Below are 21,144 nucleotides of genomic sequence, written 5' to 3' on the forward strand. Positions count from 1 at the left end.
GCATGAGGTGTTTACAATGTTCATGACTGCTGTCTTGAGCTGAGCGGGCTCCATGCTTGCCGTGGTATGGCGTCTGCACTGTTCACCCAGGAAAAAGGCGCGAAACGCTTGTCTGCCGTTGCTTCCCTGGAGAGGGGGGAGGATGTACCCAGAACCACCCACGACAATGTTTTTGGCCCCATCAGGCATTGGGATCTCAACCCAGAATTCCAATGGGCGGAGGAGACTGCAGGAACTATGGGACAGCTACCCACAGTGCAATGCTCTGGAAATCGACGCTAGCCTCGGTACATGGACGCACACCGCCGAATTAATGTGCTTAGTGTGGCCGCATACATTCGACTTTATACAATCTGTTGCCAAAATTCGAATTATATAAATTCGGATTAATCCCGTAGTGTTGACATACCCTTAGAAGGAATCTTAAGTGCCTGATAGTTATTTATTTTTAAACATAAAGCCAAATTTTTAAAATGCCAAATCTTTGAGACACACAGTATTACTTTTCAGAGGGGAAAAGAAAAAGCCATCTTCCTGATGCTGCTGTAGTTCCCCTATTGCCCTTGTACTCTGTTGCAAAACAGCTTGTCTACTTAGCTAAAGTGCCATAACTGATCTATTCCATTTACAATACTTTGGCAGCATAAAAAGGCTGGCACGTCATGGCATTCTCCAAGTGGACTTCTACTGCCCATCCCCTCAAGCAGTTCCTGGTATACAGGCATGACAGAGGTGTGATCAGAGTACTCTGCATTCAAACTATGATGGTTGCCTGGAGGTCAAATAGTGAGCCATTTCAGATACCGTTAAGTTTGGGCAGCCCCTAGGCTGCTCTAATATATACGAGGAACCATACTGGCCCCTGGAACAGCACACAATTTGGGCAGCAAAAAGGAGTTTTTGGCCCCTTCTGGGCTGTCTCTCCTATTCTGGGGTGTACACAAGATGCAGCTCAGAATCTGGCCTCTGACCTCTAAGGTAACTGGACTCTAAGGCTCAGTTCAGCAAGAAACTTATGTAGGTTCTTAACTTTAAGCATGTCAGTAGTCCCATGGACAATTCATGTTAAGGACATGCTTAGGTACCTTGCTGAATTGGGTCCTAAATCACTGAGAACTTTATAGAACTTAACCAACCCCAGATGTCAGGAACATATTAATATACTGATTTTTTCAATACTATTTAATAGGAGCTTGCATACTACATTTTCTCAAATAGTAATAATTATCAATGGTTTCCTGTCAAACAAGGAAGATATAACTAGTGGGGATCTGCAAGGGTCTATCCTGGGTCTAGTACTATTAAAAATTTTCATCAATGACTTGGACAGTTCATTTATAAAATGTGCGTATGACACCAAGCGGGGAGGGGTTGCAAGCACTTTGGAGGACAGGATTAGAATTCAAAATGACCTTCATAAATTGGAGAATGGGACAGACAAATTGGAGAAAATCCAAAGGACAGCAACCAAAATGATAAAGGTTTAGAAAACCTGACTTATGAGGAAAGGTTAAAAATATGGGTATATTTCATTTTGAGAAAAGAAGACTTGCATGGGGGGACAAGATAACAGTCTTGAAATATGTTAAGAGCTGTTATAAAGAGGACAGTGATCAATTGTTCTCCATTCTTACTGAAGGTCAGATAAGAAATAATTAACTTAATCTGCAGCAAAGGACATTTAGGTTAGATATTAGGAAAAACTTTCTAACTATATGGATATTTAAGAACTAGAATAGGTTCCCAAGGGAGACTGTGGAATCCCCATTATTTTTAAGAACAGGTTAGACAAACACTAAACAAACTGTTTTAAAGAAAAGGTTACTCAAATGCCTGTCAGGGATGGTCTAGGTATATTTGGCCCTGCCTCAGCACATAGGGAGAACTCCAGCCCTACATTTCTATGATTTTAACTTGTATAAATGTAGACGATCAGTATACATACTATAACATTGCTGTCCTTCTTACTTGTGAGATGGATTCAGCCAAGGATGTGCCTCTTTTGTTTCTTGGGTCTGGAACAGTTGAAGGAATTCCTGGTAATTTAATGTAGAGTTCAGGTTCATGCCCAATATACCAAGTAGGCGTGAGTACTCCTCATCTGAAAGGATGAACACAAAGCTCTCCAGGAGGTGTCGAAAATCAAGCATGTTGATGATACCATCACGGTTACTATCTATTTTACGGAAGGCAGAGTAGGTGTCCTAACAAAGAATATTTAACTGAATGTCAATGCTTGAACTTTCAGATAAAACACATTAGTTATAAATTTCAAAATACAAACACTGAATATTCATTACGGATTTATTTTGACAACAGGCAAAATATAGTAAGGCAGTTTGATGGTATATAACACCTCCTTACAAGACTCTACATTGTTAACCTACTTCACATATAAAGCTAATGTAAAATATTCTATCATTGCCCCTAAATTAACTAAAGTCCTATCACCCCTCATTACAAACAAGTACTGAACTGATGTACTACTTGGGAGCCAATCTGCAAGCCATCTACACATATGGCCAATTGGATCCTGGCTCCCATCAACTCTATAATGAAAAAACACCTTATTTCTATTTTTTTGTCACACACTTAGATGAAACCATTATGAGACGAGACCTTTCAAAAATGAATGTCCCTCCGGAACCGTTTCCCTCCATTAAAATGGGTAAAAAATATCAGAGTGAATTTAAAAGTTATAAGTTTTCAGAAATCATTTATTATAGAAAAGACAGTTACCTTTTCCATAACTGGTGTTCTTTGAAATGTGTTACTCATGCCTATTCCACAATAGGTTTGCGTGCTCACCACATGCACCGGTGCCGGAAGTTTTTCCCCTAGCAGTACCCGGAGGGGAGCACACCTAGCGACCCCTGGAGTGGCGCCGCCATGGCGCGGTATAAGGGGGGCTGTGCACTCCCCCTACCCTCAGTTCCTTCTTGCCAGACAACTCCGACAGAGAGGAAGGAGGGCGGGATGTGGAATAGACATGAGCAACACATCTCGAAGAACACCAGTTATGGAAAAGGTAACTGTCTTTTCTTCTTCAAGTGATTGCTCATGTGTATTCCACAATAGGTGATTCCAAGCTATATCTGTTGGAGGTGGGTAGGAGTTTACAGACTCTCAGGATGGAGCACAGCGCTGCCGAACTCGGCGTCTTCCCTGGTCTGGGAGACGATCACATAATGCGAGATGAATGTGTGAACGGAAGACCATGTGGCAGCCCTGCAAATGTCCTGAATGGGGACATGGGCTAAAAAGGCAGCCGATGAGGCTTGCGCCCTAGTCGAGTGTGCCCTCACAATAGACAGCGGAGGGATTCCCGCCAGGTCATAACTGGTACAGATACATGAGGTGATCCAGTTGGAGAGTCGCTGAGTGGAGATCGGCCGACTCCTCATGCGTTCGGCCGAGGCGATGAACAGCTACGAAGACCTCCTGAATGGCTTAGTCCCCTCCAGGTAAAAGGCCAGAGCTTTGAACTCCTTCCTGTCATGCTCCTGGAGGGAGTCCTCGAATTTGGGTAGAGAGCCCCACAAATTGAACTCATACTGACCCAGGAGAGCCCAATGGTTCACCATCCTTAACTGGAAACTCGAGGACAAATAAACTTTTCTCCCAAATAAGTCCAGCCTCCTTGAGTCTTTATTTTTCGGAGTAGGGGCTGGTTGGCCCTGCCTCTCCCTGAGGTTGACCGACTCAACCACAAGGGATTTGGGGGCAGGGTGGGTGTACAGGTATTCATGCCCCTTGGCGGGCACAAAGTACTTCCGTTCTGCCCTCTTAGAGATGGGAGGCAAGGAAGCCGGGGTTTGCCACAAGGCATTTGAAATTTTTGCTACCCCTTCATGGAGAGGGAGGGCCCAGTACCAAAGCTGATAGGACATTGAAGGGGGAGTCCGAGGGTTCCTCCACCTTCTCGGCCTGAAGGTTGAGGCTTGATGCTACCCTTTTCAGTAGTTCCTGGTGGGCCTTAGAGTCCTCCTGCGGAACAGAGGAAGAAGGGTCAGTAATTGCCTCATCAGGGGAGGATGAGGATGCGGGTGCGGTACTTTGCGTACCCACCGATACCGGAGGCCCCACCACTTGGTCGCCCTCTGGGCACGGAACTGAAGATGCACGCCCCACTGACCTCTTTCTGGGAGAGGGAGGCCAACGGTCTCTCCGAGGTTCCAGCCACCGAGCGAGCCCCCACTGGGGGCTGCGTCAGCGGCCACAGGGTCCATTGGTACCACGGTGCCAGCCAAGGAGCCAGGTGCCACTGCACCTGCTGTGGTACTAGCGGAGCAGGCTGTTCAGCCTGACTAGCCTGTCCCATTGACTGACGGCTACAAAGGGAAGCCGGGCTGGCATACAACCTGCTGCTGTCCCTGGGCCAGGAGGAGCAGTGCCGTCAGGAACGGTGCCGACCATGAGACCGTGATCGCGACATAGCAGCTGCTCCGCGATTGGCTCCGGCGGGCTGATCCACGACAGCAAGGTGCCAGCGACTGACGTCCAGGACTGCAGGAGCGGTGCCACGGCAGAGTCCTGGAGCGAGACGATGAACAGGAATGGCATCAACGCCCGTATCGCGACGGGCTAGGACAGCCTCTCGGAGATGAGGACCTCCGGTGCCGTCTGTCTCAGTCTCGACGTGACCCACTCTGCTTGTGAGGTCTATGGTCCCTCGAGGCAGAGTGGTGCCTGGAACCCCTGTCAGTTGGAACCCAGCCAGACAACCTGGTGGGGGTCGATGGGGACCAGTGCGGACTGCGCACAGAGTGGTTGCTGAGCAGTGAACGGCATCGAAAACATTCCCTCAACTGTGAACAGTACCGACCAGGCAGTGACTGCGGAGATCCAAGTGGTGGCTTGCCTCTGGACTGGGGAGCCAACGGTAGTGGTGCCCCTGGTACCGCAGAGACATAATGTCCCGGCATGGAGGGCACCTGGACATCCGGGGAAGCCTGCGTCAAATGGGCCGGGCTACTCCGCTCAACCTGAGTTGGAGGCCTAGAGGCCAACAGGGACTGAGAACTGCCCAACGTGGGTCTAGTCTCTCCCCAAGTCTTCCTCCGGTGCCTCAGTGGAGAAGACCTCTTCTTAGTCTTCTTGGCATGCCCCGTGGATGGGGAGTGGTGCCAACTGGTGGAAGGCACCGAAGGATCGCTGCGCACCGACACCGTGGTATCTGGCGCCGACTTGGAGCGGCGCACCGGAGTCGGGGTCAACACTGACTCCATCAGAATGGCTCGAAACCAAATGTCCCTTTCTTTCTTGGTCCGAGGCCTGAAAGATCTGCAAATCTTGCAGCCATCGCTGAGATGGGTTTTCCCCAGACAGTGTAAACAGTCCGCATGCGGGTCACTCACTGGCATCGGCTCCCTGCAAGTGTCACACGACTTAAAGCACGGGGCACGGGGCATGCCCCGACCCAGGCGCACTAAACTAAACTAATCTAAACTACTTTAACTACAGGTACTACTAACTATGAACGAACAAGACTTCAAGAGGAAAGCCACAGACAAGCTGGAGCAGAGCAGTTCTGATGCATCTTCACTGGCGGCAAGAAGGAACTGAGGGTGGGGGGAGCATGCAGCTCCCTTTATACCGCGCCATAGAGGTGCCACTGCAGGGGTTGCTGGGGCGCTCCCCTATGGATACTGCTAGGGGAAAAACTTCCGGTACCAGTGCACCTGGCGAGCACACACACCTATTGTGGAATACACATGAGCAATCACTCGAAGAATGGCCAGCCTTGCCACGGGGTGCTTTAGTTGGTCTAAACATAGGATCTTTGAATATTGGTGTATTAGTCGTGCCAGGAGAACAGATGGAACTGAATTCAGGAAAAGGATAATGATTAAATATTCTTTTGTTTTGCAAATGCTAAAAGAAATGATTGTTTCTCTTATTCTATACATGTGTATGTTAGGATTTCAACTGATACATTTTAATAATTATTTAACAATTAAAAAGTAAATGTAGAAAAGGAAGTAATTCTTACCACAATAATACCATGACGGTGGAACAGATGCTAGGATGGTCTAAATGAGCACAGCTCCATTGTTTTTTGTCTATATACACATCACCAGAAAATCTGATTTGGCCCAGTAGTTCTGTGCTGTTGTCACAATGCCCTGTCTATATTCAGTGGCTGGCCATGAGAATAGCCCTACATTCCTATCATGGCAGCAGCCAGCTCTTGATTGCATCAAGTCCTAACAAGAGGATACAATGCTGTGTTGCCACTGGTCAGTGCATCAGCCAATAATGATGGGGCATGGGTGGGCTCCTATCCAACGGGGCACTTTTCACCAATAACCTTTGTTTTTTAATGTCATTTTAATAATAAGCTGTTTGATTTCAATTCCTTGTGAGACCAGTGCTTTCTTCCAGGACCTCTAGATTTTTACTGGTGTCATCTCTGGAAAAATCTGCTTTCTTGCTTAAGGGCACTGCATTGCTCATTGAAATCTTTAGGCCCCATGGGTCTGATCTTTTCTCCTGTTAGTAATCACACTAACGGGGCTACTCACATGTCTAAGAAGGGCAGAAGAGCTGTTTACTTTTGTTGAAATGTAAATAAATATTTTCTTAAACTGTGGCTATAGCTGAAAAAGAGGGTATATAAAAAACTGCTTTTATTTTCCCAATAAAAAAGTTTTTTATTTGTAGCAGTGCTAAATCAATATAGATATGGAAGATTCATCTGGACTTTGTTCTTTGTGGACCATCAACATGTCTGTTCCGATTCTGGTTGCACGGTCTTTACTAGTAGTGACAATAAAAGAATTAGAAAAAATATTTTGGGTTTCAGATTCCAAGAAGAGTTTGCAGGGATAGCAATTAGAAAATCAGCTTTTGAATTGTAAACTGAGTACGGTATGTTTGCTCTGGAAGTCACTGAAAGAGAATAAACATTGAACCCCAATATCATTTTTATAGAGTCACTTTTCTGACAACTCCACTTAAAAATACAACAAATATTTTTAACATAACTAGCTATATTGTCAAAAATAATCAACAGTTGCATTTATTTACCCCATATCCTTCCATCAGTTTATCATTAAATTGACTTAGACATTCTTCAGCAGTCATGTAGTGAAATTTAGTGCTATTTACTCGGTGGTTTGGACTGCAATATAATGTAGCTCCTGGTCCATTCAGTCTGGGATCTGAAATAATTAAAGCAGAGTAAAGCAATCTGTGACTTGAATATCTTTTTCTTTAGTATTAAACAAACTGGACCAATGGAGTTGTCTTATTTATTTATCATATACAATACATTGTTTTAAAAAACCCTATCACATTCTTTAGGCTTCACACATTACATACTTCCTTAGTTGTATACGGTATTAGTAAATGTCCATCTGATTTACAGAAATTGCCTCAGCTCCTGCTTTATTCAATGGTACAGTGGTTTCTTCCAGTGAAAGCAAAAACAAAACAACAAAAAAACCTCCAGGCCCCCGTGGGTAAGCTCTAGTGCAGAAGGCACAGTTGAGGTGGAACTTTCTGTTATTGTTTTTTGCTTTTACTTTAGCCTTCTTTGGTTCCTGAGTATTGCTCTGAATGAGGATGGTATCAAACTGGAGGAGAGGATGGAGTCCAGGAGAGCTGTGACTGGTCTTCATCTTGCCTGTCTGAAGGTATGTCTAGACTGGCACTGGAAGATGTAGGTTCCAGCTCGGGTACACAGAGTCACGCTAGCTGGGATTGAGCTAGCATGCTAAAAATAGAAGTATAGCTGTGGCAGTGCAAGCGTCGGGAAGGGCTAGCTGCCTCGAGTACATACTTAGGGGGTTTCAGACGGGATTGTATTCAGGGCGGCTAGCCTGTCTAGTTGCTCCTGCTGCAACGGCTACACTTCTGTTTTTAGCAGCATGCTAGCTCAATTGGAACTAGCATCTACCTGAGATGGAAATGACACCTTCCAGGTCCAGTCTAGACATACCCTGCGTGAGAAGGAACACAGGTTCTGCATAACTGCAGAAAGTGCCACAGAAATGAATTTGTGACCCATTTTCAACTGCACCACCACCGCCCACTCACTGCACACTAATCCATCTCCCTTGAAGTCATTCTAACAAACCTTCAGTAGCTTCAAACAGCCACGAGCAACTAAATAAATCTGACAGCAAAGTACTTCTTCTTTCTCAGCCCAACTGTGGAATTTTGCCCCCCAAATTACCGCATCTGAGGGCCAGGGCAGGTGAGATTCAATCCTGCACAAGTGCCAGCTTTTCTACGTCTATAATCTCACAGCCCTGAAAGATCACGAAGAGGAGACTGCCAGCTTCCTAGTGAGGGACACTACATTTACTTCTAAATCCTGGAAGGGCCATGATATTTTTAGGCAATAGAAAAGCTATTTTGAGTCACTGTTACAGGTTATTATAGCTCCTTCTGTTCCCTGTGCAGCTGGACTCATGGTAACTAAGGTATCTGGTTTACGAGAGAGGGAAATGAAAAATAGTCTAAATAACATGTTTTAACTCTCTAAAGCATTTTAAAAATAGTTTTCCTGCAACATTAGTGGCATATACAGAATAGATGGCAGTGCAGTGAGGTGGAAAGGTTTTATTGGCACTTGTTTTGGAGAACAAACTCTTGTTAATTAAACCTTCCCATACCATGCTGCCATGTATTCTCTCTCGCTAGATATAGATACACACTGTCATCATAGATACACTCTGTATAACTGAACGTATACTTATATAATTTAATTTTGCAATTTTTTTTGTTTGTGTTGAGATATATATATATATACACTTAGGCATATATATAATATGCCTAAGTAAGGGATTGATCCTGTAACCCTTTCTCCTATGAATAATTCTATTAAAGTCAAAAGGATTGCACATGAGTGGGGTGTTGCAGGGTCACAACCTATAGGTTTTGGCCTTTCAGAATCACGAAACCAGAAGACCCAATGATACAAAAGTAGTTCACCAGGAGATTAAATACTGTAGCAGACCTGTAGGTTCATCACCATCCATATGTTCAACAAATTCCTCATATGTTTTATAATTTCACAGTATTTTTGTTTCACTTGAACTTTAAAAATGAGATAAACTTATACAGAAAAATGTATGTCCTGACATTTTTCCCCTCAGAATTTTTCTTATTAATCAGTTAAATAAACAGAACCTCCCAACAGAGTACTTCTTTTTTTTAAAAAACTATATGTATTTTAACCCACTGAGACACAGACATGAGGACAAAAATAACTCGGAAATATCAAAAACACTATCCTTCCCTCCCGCAAACAAAGAAACCATCAAAAGCCATCCACTGTGGGCCTTTCTGTTTCCTGGACTTGGACCTCTCAAAGTCCCTTCCAGCCCTACATTTCTAGGATTCTCATTTTTATCCCCTGCTTTATACTCATCCAGTCTTTTGGGACCTGACCCTGCACTATTCATTCAGGCAACGTTCCTACTGAAGATATCATCTCACTAAAGTCAATGGGAGTTTTACTTACATAAAGAAAGTAGGATAATGCCAGATATCAATAGTATTTCTCACTGCAAGTGCTCAAAACCCAAGCATCATTTCCCCCCCAAAATCATGAGATTGACTTAAAATCGTATTTCAATAAAATAATACATTCATTTTTTTCTCTGCCTTCTGTTTTTTAAACCTCCATGTAAAATCTGGGTAATTTTCCTCTGCAACTATGATGATTGGTAACTTTTTTTAAAAATGAAAGTAGAGATTCTCACAACTCCCAGGAACTGGGGCCTTAAGAAAAAGACCAAATACCACCAGACTCCTGATTAAATCACTGCAACACTGCTCTAGCGAATATGTCCAGTTTTACTTTGATCGTACAGATGTTACCTTGCTTTCAGGCATATTTTACTAGGCTCTTTGAGCCAGTATAAGATGTTCTGATGGACAGATGGTTGGACAAGGTCAAAATTATGAATGTTAGGGCTGATACAAGGAATGCCTTAATACTGCATCAGCCAGCTACAAGTCAATTCTTCCCCTTCTTCTATATCTAAAGCCAGGTGAAATAATGGCAACTTCTAGCAGTGCAGAAATCAGAATTGTACACCTTTGAGAAAAATGATCAAAAAAAAGTCATAATACAGGTGAAACAGGCCCCACCGCAGTCAATGGCAAAACTCCCATTGACTTCAGTGGGGTCAGGATTTCACCCAGAAAATCTGGAACTAAAGCAGAAAAGTAAGAGAAAAATATATAAAAGAGAGTAGGAAGGAGTAATTACCTATGACACTCATGTTTCACCTATTGCTCCTGGATCTAACTGTTGCCTGGGAAAATGAACTATATGATTGTTTCTTGTCTCTTAAGGACCAGATTCTGCTACGCTTGCTCATGTTGCCCTGAAATCAATCTGCCTGCAGATGGAGTGAGGTTGTCAGGGTGACAGTCTATCCCTACAGTATGTGGATATTCACCTTCCCTATCTCCCTGAGAAAAGCCAATTGCCAAGAATGGCAACAAAAATCAGGTTAAAGAATGCGAAACTAGTGATCCTAGCAGGACACATCATATTACTACTTAGATTGCAAGCTCTTTGGAGCAAGAACCATCTCCTCATGATATGTTTGTGCCGTGTACATGTTGTGCACAAACACAGTGGAACCTTGATCCCTCCTTGCGGCTTCCAGGCACTACTATAGGTGCCGACTCTGTGGGTGCTCCGGGCGGAGGGGGCGTGAACCCCCTCCGGCGCCAGTGAAAGTTGGCGCCTATGGGCACTACAATAATAATGAATAAGGCCCTACCAAATTCACGTCCATGAAAAACTCATCACAGACCATGAAATCTGGTTTCCCCTGTGAAATCTGGTCTTTTGTATTTTACCCTATATATTATACAGATTTCACAGGGGAGACCAATGTTTCTCAAACTCAGGGTCGGTGCAACCCATTAGGCGACTTAGGTGGTCGCCTAGGGCGCTAATATTTGGGGGGCGGCAACCACGGTAGCCGGATCTTCAGCCGCCCCAGTCGGCGGCGGTATTTCGGGGGCAGGACCTTCCGCCACTTCTGTCGGGGGCAGCATTTCGGGGGCGGGACCTGCTGCTGCCTCTGTCAGGGGTGGCATTTCGGGGGCGGGACCTTCCGCCGTCTAGGGGGGCAAAAAAGCTGGTGACGCTCCTGCTCAAACTGGGGATCCCAACCCAAAAGAGGGTAGCGGGAGGGTTGCAAATTTATTGTAGGGGGGTCACAGTATTGCCACCTTTACTTCTGCGCTACCTTCAGAGCTGGGTGGCCAGAAAGCGGTGGCTGTTGGCAGAGGACCCAGCTCTGAAGGCAGGAGCACAGAAGGGTGGCAATACAGCGACCCCCCTACAATAACCCTACGACTCTCCCACAATCCCCTTTGGGGTTAGGATCCCTAGAGTTACAACACTGTGAAATTTCAGATTTAAACAGCTGAAATCATGAAATTTAAGATTTTGAAAATCCTATGACTGTGAAATTGACCAAAATGGACCATGAATTTGGTAGGGCCCTAATAATGAATGATTATTAATAACATTACTGATAAACACACTTTTTACATTAAAAAATAAACTTTAAATTTGGACAGAACAAAAGCTATATAAAATCAGTCCAAATATAGATGAAATTTTGTTAAAGTTTGTTCCTGAGCTGAGAACATTTATTATAGCTGAGGTACATTATAACCCCCATCAGGTAATACCGAAAGCAATGACTGATACAATCCTCGCCTACACTTTACTGGTTTATTGAGATGCACACAACAAATAAAAAGGGTTGCCTCTCCAAGATTCTGGGCACCCCTGTAATAAAACAAATGAAATTAAACTCCAGCAGACTCCACATTCTGCTTCCTACTACAATTCTAATTTCCCTCAACAGCCCCCTTCTGCAGCAGCTTCTGCATATAGATGTGCCTTCCAGCATGCACTTAAGGTCAACCGATTTCGGCTATCTCAGATCAGGGGGAAGCCTGTTTCAAAGCGGAGTGTTTTTCATGGAGCAAGTTCTACTTCCAGCCCCCTTTCTTTTAAATGAAGGGGGATCCAGCTGAAGCACCTCTGCTGATCACAACAGTGGCATTATGGCAGGAGAGGAGAGGAAGTCTCTCAAGTAACAAGGTCCCCAGCCATTTATGGCTTTATAAATTAAAAGCAATACCTTCAATTCAATCCACAAACCAAAAGATAGCAGTGCAGATCATGGCGCACAAGGGACATGTGCTGTCACTGAGAAGCACCATATGCAAGCCACTATATTTTGCACCAGTTTACGTTTTCAGGTTGACCTGAAGTGTAGCTCCACATAGAGCAGATTGCAGTAATCCAGTCCTGAAGTGACAAAGGAATGGATCATGGTACAAAGTTCCATATCTGAAAGAAGCAGTTGCAATCTTTTGGCCAGGCTTAAGAGGTAAAAAAGCCTTCTTGGACCATACTGCTGTAAAATCATCCAACAGCAACTGGGGTGCCAATACTAAAGCTCTTAAGATTCTGATCTCAACTAATGGATAATGGGAGCCACCCTCAATCAAAGGGGGAGAGATCAGCCTCATCTGGTTGATTTCCACACCCTACAATTATCATCTCAGTCCTATCTGTACTGAGCTTTAACCAGCTCACCCTCAGTCATGTTCCAATCTCACTCACATACTGGGTTAGATGATCAACAGCTTGGCTGGATCAGGAGTGACAGGGATATGTAGCATCCTGACCACAACACAGTCTAGATCTTCTCAATTACTCACCTAATGGCCCTCTATAATATTGAGAGAGAAAAGTCCATGAAAGATTTGTTTTATGTAAGATTGTCATTAATGTTCATCTACCTTCAAATACTGCTACAAAATCAAGATAACTCAGCCCTCCATTTGGGAATCCTAATTTCTCAGTCAGTAGATTAAACTGGCTATCATCCATTGGCATCCCATGATCTTCCAACACCTGTCAAAGTGAAAAAACCAAAACAAAAGGGAAATAAGAAAATGTTTGTTCCTTACATGCCATCCTTTCAAATAAATGTCTGGGCTCCTTGGTGTACATTTTCAAAGGACTGTATGAGATTTTGATTACATAGCTAAACTTGGATAGGTCTGAACATTTACCTCTTCTCTTTATATTTATGGTAACCATGGTTTATATAGAGTTGAAATTATAGTAATTAGATATAAATTTAATAAGAGGAACCACATCCTTCAGCAGGTGAGAGTTCCAAATATACCATCCAAATATTCATGAAGCCTGAACCTGCCTAGCTTATGAGATCTGATGGTAGCACAAATGGCTGCAGATATATGATTATTTTTGTTCTTTATTCTTTGTGTACTAACAACCCTTAAAAGAGGCATACATAATCTGTAGGGTGTCAGAAGAACAGTGAGGTTAGTAAAACAGTCAATTAAGGGCTTTCAGTGTTATACCAAAACCTTAAATCCAACTTTCACACAGACAGCTAATGCAAAGAAAAAAGCAGCAGGTAGGTGGAGTTCCCTCTGCCTACCAGTAATGTTAATCATACTGCTGCATTAGCTCCAGGCAACAAAATAAGCCTTTTAGGTACCACATTGTAGAACACATTGCAGTAATCCAAAGCCAATGTCCCAAAGGTATGTAGCACAGATCAGCATGTGGGAGGCAAGGCTGCAATTTTATTCTTAATAGATGCATTAATTATTTATTATTATTATTATTATTAACAATAAGACAAAGAAATAACATTTTACAATTACTTAGCACCTCTCATTTCAGAGCACTTCTGCAATGCACACATAGAATCACAGAAATACATCCACCGCTGGGAGGAGGAGAGCAGCCAGATGAAGAAGTGCACAGCATTCTGCACACTGATGGGAGATGAAATTTTTACTGGCAAACCAAGGTAAACCTAGTCTCATAAGAAGTCCTAAGGGAGCTGTGCTGCTATTTTTTAAAGGTCTCACTGACATGGTAAATCCTGTTTTCACCACAGCTATCTCCCCCCTGCTCTTCCAAATCAGCATCTGGATTAAGACAATGTGCAGACTCTGCCCACACTAGCAATCAGAAGTACCTCCCCTTCTAATTGGAGGAGGCCCAAGGGAATGCCTCTCCCATAATTTCTCCTGTCTGACCCAATCAGGATAATTTCCATTTTTGCTGGTATTTAATCTCAGCCAGTTTCTAGCCACCCATCAGCAAACTTTGGCAATACTTTTTCTCTTTAAGTCTGGAGAGAATGAAAATCTGCACCACTGCAAATTCATAACAGTCCTAAATCTCCTCAAGAGGTAACATACAGGGAGTGACAAGTAATCCCAGCTACAACAGGCCCTGAAGAACATCACATACAATCCTAGTAGTACTGAAAATTCACCAAGCAAAACCAACTGGGAGCACTCACAGGTAAAAAACTACATCAGTTCAAGATAGCCCCAGTCGTATTAATCCTCTAGCACCCAAGTGCTGTACCCAGGTCTGCTGACCCACACTATCAAAAACTGCCAAAAAATCTAATAACCACAGGAGCATATTAGTCACTGTGGTGAGCACAATAAAATCTGATTAACTAAAGTCAGTTTTTAAGTGCACACTAGAGGAGAGATTCTCCCCTCCTTCTAAGGCCTTTATATGGCCTAAAAGGTCCTTAGTTAGCCGGGGGGGAATTCCTGCAACACAGGCACTGCATGTGCAAGTCTCAGAGCAGTGGCATGCTAGGACAAAGTCAGGAGCAGGAGGGAGTGGGGCCACAGAGCTATGAGGATTCAAGCAGCACTGCTAGCCATGGGCAGTTCAGGACAGGCTGTTGTAACTTAGAGCAACCCACTGGCTGGCTGTTGCACTGGTGGCTGCATGTGAAGAGTTCAAAGGTGGCATAAAGCCATCTTTGTCCGCCCTCCCTAAGGCCTCTCAGTGGTACAGCACAAAATCTCACCCTATATTTTTATTCAGATTAATAATCAGTACATTACTGTATGTATATGGTGTTTATCAATTAAGCCTCAATTAAGGCTCATTAAGCCTTTCAGCCACAGTATATTAGAATCTGCATACCCAATTTAAATATATATTTTCACAGCACTAATACTTGGAGTACTATGATCGTGAATGGAACAGCACAGGAAGCAACTGTGCAAGATTCCTGGATCACTTCATTAATGTACTTCAAACCTGACTTGAAGATAAGAAGGGACTTCAGCTTCTATAACCATAGAAAATTGTTTTATGTGCTTAATGTACTTATATAATGCTTTTTGCTATTGACACATAGCAGTGGTCTGAATGACCAGCAGCCAGCTTGGTCTTCACTTCGGAGAGGATTAAAATTTTAACAAGCAGGACCAGCACTGGAATTTTTGGTTTGCCTGCAAACAATGTTTTGCTGCCTTTCTCCACCCAAAGGTACTCAATTTCTCTCAGCTGTGATGTGTTCCCACCACAATGCATGGGGCATAAGGATTTTGGTGACAGCTAACTAAAAAAAAAATTTGGGATGCACCTCAGATGTAACTAACTCATTTTACAGAGAAGGTGTGTGGTAGGTTGGAGTCTGGTTCTATAAATTCTCCAGCCACCTGCTGCAGAGATGGAGTCTAGCAGCATGTTCTTTTTGACATTCATAATCAGTTTGGGGTTTCCAGGCAATCTCTGCAAGAAAAGGAACTAGAAATTGACTTTTTTTTCTTTCCAAATGAAAGCTGATTCTTTTTTATGCTATTAACAAGGAGCTCATGTGAGCATGCTCCAGCTCATTAATGATTGAAACAGCCCTGGAGACTTGGCTGTAGGTGTGTGAATAGGCACCACCATAAAACGATAAACCACCTTCCAGGAAAAACAAAAAGAGAAAGAAAAACACCTAGCATTTCCCCTACCTTCCGGAAATCATCTTTACTAATTTTTCCATTTGGTTGCTTGTTGTAGGCAAGAAAGCTGTCTTTAATAGTTGCTTCCTGTTGTATCACACTGTCCTTGAGCCTTTCAATTACTTCATCAACAGTTCTATTCTTGGTATGCTTATTGGCTTGATCTTCAATCTGTTTCATTCTAAAATTGAAAGATTGCACATGAAAACAAGTCACTTGTGTTTTCTACTTGAAAACATTTGATTCAATAATTAACTGGATTATTTTAACAATAAACAGGACAATAACACCAGGAATATTCTTTTTGTGCCTAAACAAAGTTATAGTGAGAACAAATTAAGGCCCGTGCAGATCCCAACGGCCATATTGTGCAACCAGTTGTTAAGCAGAAACCCGTGTTTAAACTGATGTTTGTAAAAACTGATTGCATGATATTGCCACAGGCTATTTATTTTTTAATTGGAGACCACTCACATCTAAATATGGGAGCTGATTACCAGTTCATTTTGGATCTTCCGATTTCCCAGCCTCCGGGGAGCCACTTTTACCCATTAACATTTTTAACCACCATCATGGGACCCAACCCAATGCCAAAAAAAGTCTGATTGACTTTAAAGGGAGATGAATCAGGCTAATGTCGTCTTACCACCTGCTGGAAAGGTGCAACAATTGGTGGCCTTTGGAAATGGCATCAGTAATATTCTGTATATCTGCCCATAGGACATAGTCATATAACATCATGATTCACAGCTTCCCACTCCTAGTAACCCAACTTTTTTTCCTTTATGTGCAATGAGTGGATTAGCATATCCTTTCTCAGTTCTTAAAAGAAAAATCCCCAGACATAGAATATATAACCCTCCCTTTGAAATACTACAATCTTCATCAGCAAACCATTAAAATAACTCATGATTAAATATGCAATAACTTTTGAAGATAGAGAAGATGTACAATAAAAGTGTGTGTAATATGTCCCGGTTGCATCCATTTCACATTTGTTATGGATTTACTATTGTCCATGAAAACGTAAGTTAACACAATTATTTTTGTTAAGTCTGAAGGCATATATTTCTGTATGAGCAAAATGCAGAATATTCAGCAGTCTAATTTTTTTATAGATTTATTAAGTATATTTTATAGTACTCCCTTAACTTGATAATAACCTTAAAATTTTAACTTCTAGCACTAAAATATTTTAATGAAACACTTTCATTAACTGCTTTTAAATAAAGTATCACTAGTAGTTCACATAGAAAATTAAATCTAACATGTTTGAAATTCTGAAATGCATAATGATGAAAGTAAAGATGACTGACTTTGCTGATAAGCAAGGCTTTCTGACGCTATACTCTATAATCTTTGCTTTTCATCCACCACCAGAACTAGAATTTAGCTTTCCTAAATTCCAGGTGTGCACCTTTTCCACAGAGCCACACTGCTTCCAGCATGTCTTGTTTTCCCCAAACCCTAGGAATGGCTCACTGTACTTCCAGACAGGGCTGGAGAGAAGCAAGCATTGTCCCCACTGACACCCAATGGAATAGCCATAATCTGAATGAACTTTCCCGTACTCCTTCCTTGCTGGTGAACCCCCTTTAAGGGATGTAGCCTAGGGATTAACAACATTTAGGGAGCCCATTGGAGTTGTGTTACCAGTGTGGAGGACCAAGGAACCTGGAGATCGGTGCAAGATCTCAGAAGTTTTCACAGTTTTTAGGCTGAACCCACATTTTTTGGTGGAGAAATATACCCCACCCCATTATGGAAGATTTCACGGGCTCTTATACAGGTATTTCCACATAGACCAAAGCTTCAAGTAACTGAAGAGAAGTTGAATCGATGACTCAAATATCCTTGTAGCTTGAGTACAAAAAGGCATGCAATGATGCTATAGACTGAGAAGCCTTGCACACAGAAGCTACAGCAATCAGAATCAAATCAGTCTTGATTTGTGAAGCTCTGAGAATGCTCAACCACAAAAGATGAAGTCTCAATGATTCCATAGAGATTCATAGTCTATATCTTAGGGTACGTCTATACTTACTTCCGGGTTCGGCAGTAAGTAATCGATCTTCTTGTCTAGACGCGATAAATCAATCCCGGAAGTGCTCGCCGTCGATGCCGGTACTCCTGCTCTGCGAGAGGAGTACGCGGAGTCGACAGGGGAGCCTGCCTGCTGCGTGTGGACGCGCGGTAAGTACTTTGTAGTTCGAACTAAGGTACTTCGACTTCAGCTATGTTATTCACATTATTCACATAGCTGAAGTTGCGTATCTTAGTTCGAACTGGGGGGTTAGTGTGGACCAGCCCTTAGATGCTGTCTAGAAAAAACAAACAAACCCTGAGAGCCTTGCTTATCAGCAAAGTCACTGATGACTTGGTGGGATGTACCCCTTTTGTAATATGTGAAGTAAGTTCAACAGTTCTTACTTGAGTCCAAAAGATTTTGATGAATAAACCATACATTTGCTCTTCTGAGGTCAGATTACTTAGGGATTATGCATAGACCCAGAGCTCTGCATAAGACAACACTTAGCATTTGACAAATAGAGCAAATGCTCAGTCTTTTTGGAAGTTTCCTTTATAATGGTATCAATATTTTTAAATTTTAATAGGGAATCATCTGTATTGATAAAGCATTGCACAGTACCTCTCTGAAAGATCTGTTTGTCTTTTTTCTTCTCTCTGTTGACTTCCCTTTGAGATCTGTGTGCTGATACCAGTTAAGTCACCTGGTAAAACAGCAACTCCTAAGCTCTCCAAAAGCATCCTGTAAAGGATCCCATCAGGAGAAATATCTTGAAATTTATGGCATAGTCTAGATAAAATAAAGAACTGAAATTAATGTGCACAGTTGAGAGTAAGGCACAATATGCATATTTTAAGGCAAAGATTATCAAAATAATGAGCTTCCTTCCTAGATAGAGGCAGTGTGTGTCCAGTGGTTAGAGAAGGAGACTGGGGTCACTCTGCCATTGACTCATGGGGTGATCTCTTTGTGCTTCAGTTTTATTCATCTGTGAAATGGGGAAACTAATACTCAGCTCACAGAGCTCAATTTAGCTTTATGAGACAATTCATGTCTGTAAAGCTTTTGGGGATTCTTAGATGAAAGAATGGAAGGGAATGAAAGTGTATTATACTGTGAATCCACAGCATTCTGTTTAGTCTACAAAACAGTTATTTTTCCCCATTTAGACTTTTATTTAAAACCAGACCAACAAACCTGTGATACAAAATGACTTGTAACTTAAGATATAACACCCCCTCAAGCAAGCACTCTCCTTGTGATAAATCCAATCAAAACATTTTTTTATTTTAATAAATCTAATCTGCTATCCTAAACCAATAACAGGAGTGGGGGGAGGGGGAGGATCATGGAGAGAAAAGGGAGTCACCATGTTGTAACACCAACCAACCAGCTCCATCCAAATAAGTTCATCCTGCACATAGAAAATGAAACTCAGACACAAACACTAAGGAACCACATCTGCCTTGGAAATGTAATCTACAAAAGGCTTCCAAATGTCCTTAAAAATTGTCCCTTCTCTTCCTCAGTCTGAATGTCAACTCACAGGAAGCCATCTGGGACAGGCATGCCAACCATTCTGCCTCAGTAAAAGCAGCATTGTCCTCAAGTGCCTCAGGATGAGTCACATCAGTGCCAAAAGCCCAATTATAACTGAAGCCCCCAACAGCAGAAGTATCATTTAAAATCAATAAGACTGATGTGGCCGAAACACTGGAATTCAGAATGTAATTTATTCTCTTCATCGCCCTTGCTCAAAAACCTTGTGTAATGCAACATCCCCAAAGCATCTGAGTTAAATCCCCAGTCTGGTTATGACAACTCCGACACAGATTTGACAGTCATATGTCCAATTTGTGCATGTTTAGAGGAGTCAATTATATTTTACTTATTATTTTAAAATACTGCATCCCTAACCTCTTTAGAGCTGTGAATGAACAGTGCCATCCACTGTTTCTATGCATAATCTTTTCCCACAATATTTTCCCAGGATGGTCTTAAATCCCCATTTGAAAAATGTGTGTACTGGTGGCCTGATGTGAGTAAAAGCATCTTTTTTTAAAGAATAAGGCCCAAGTCTGGTAGAATACAAGATAAATAGCAAATTATTTGCCAAGCAAGTTTTCATCTATGGATTTCAAATTTAATCAGTCCCCATTTCTTATTTAGCCCTTAAAACAAACAAACAAAAAAACCCCAATCAAATAAGTCATCAATAGCAATAATACCTTGTTGAATATAAAATGTGCATTCATTTTAACCTCAGAATTGAATTTCTTCTTTGGTGTGATGAGGTGCGCCTGGACATATACATCTCAGCAAAGGCCCTGATTCTGGATAGCCCTCAAGCCTGTGCTTAAGTGCTGTCCTGAATAGAGATGCTTTCCAGAACCAGGACCAAAGTGTGGGCTGAGTGAGAGTTCATGCTCCATTAGGGTGACCAGATAGCAACTGTGAAACAAACGGTACGGGGGTGGGGGGTAATAGGCGCCTATATAAGAAAAAATCCCAAAAAATGGGACTGTCCCTATAAAAATGGGACATCTGGTCATCCTATGCTCCATGCCTGTGTTTGCTGCACAAATATATTTAAACTATCCGTAGCTAGTACAACTGAATATCCTTAGAAAGTGGAATTTATACAGATTCTACAAAGGCCTCATGAATGCCCTCCACAGTGGAAGTCAAACACTGTTGTCAGGTATACATTGTGTCGTGTTGCGTCAGCTCCTATCAGGTCATTGCAAAATCATCCCATCTAATGTTTCTAGAAAGTCTGATCTTGCAAAGCTCTGAGCATTCTAGCCCCAATCCAACAAGCACATAAGCATGTGCTCAATTTAGGCCATGTTAGCAGTGCCATCCTCTGAGTATGTAAGTAGTCCCCTTGAATGGGACTGATACCATACTAAAACACTTTTATGTGCATTGTTGGATCGTAATCTTAGTGCTCAGCACCTTTCAGAATGAATCATTCAGGGCTAAGTCCTGTATCCATTGAAGACACTGGCAAAATATCTATTGACTGCAATGGTGGTGGATTAGACCCTAACTATCATTTTTTTTCCTGGTTTTCTTTTTTGGGCTTTCCCTCCCCAACATCATTTTCTGATACAAGATGTTGAAACTTCAAGTAGAAATCAATTTAGAATTTAAATTGGTTGTAATTCTGGACTCCACCCTGAGCACAGCTCTCCCGTTGTCACAAATAATGGTTGAAAATAATCGTAAAAACATTATCTGGAGAAGTGTGTGAATGATGAGAGCCAGTTATCCAATACTCGAAGGATAAGTAATTGCTCATG

The 21,144-nt window shown here is 42.4% G+C and overlaps 1 protein-coding gene across 1 annotated transcript in view; it reads right to left on the reverse strand.

The window, feature by feature from the left end:
• The window catches only part of EFCAB6 (EF-hand calcium binding domain 6), a 151,450-nt gene that overhangs the window by 65,437 nt on the left and 64,869 nt on the right, over positions 1-21,144 (reverse strand). The window contains exons 14-18 of the mRNA XM_034759423.1: positions 18,461-18,628; positions 15,820-15,991; positions 12,799-12,913; positions 7,030-7,163; positions 1,969-2,204 (exon numbers count right to left, since the gene is read on the reverse strand). Of these exons, the coding sequence (XP_034615314.1) occupies positions 1,969-2,204; positions 7,030-7,163; positions 12,799-12,913; positions 15,820-15,991; positions 18,461-18,628 (825 nt within the window). The remainder of the gene's footprint in view (positions 1-1,968; positions 2,205-7,029; positions 7,164-12,798; positions 12,914-15,819; positions 15,992-18,460; positions 18,629-21,144) is intronic.

The sequence above is a fragment of the Trachemys scripta genome, chromosome 1, assembly GCF_013100865.1.
Source record: "Trachemys scripta elegans isolate TJP31775 chromosome 1, CAS_Tse_1.0, whole genome shotgun sequence".
Taxonomy (NCBI): domain Eukaryota; kingdom Metazoa; phylum Chordata; order Testudines; family Emydidae; genus Trachemys; species Trachemys scripta.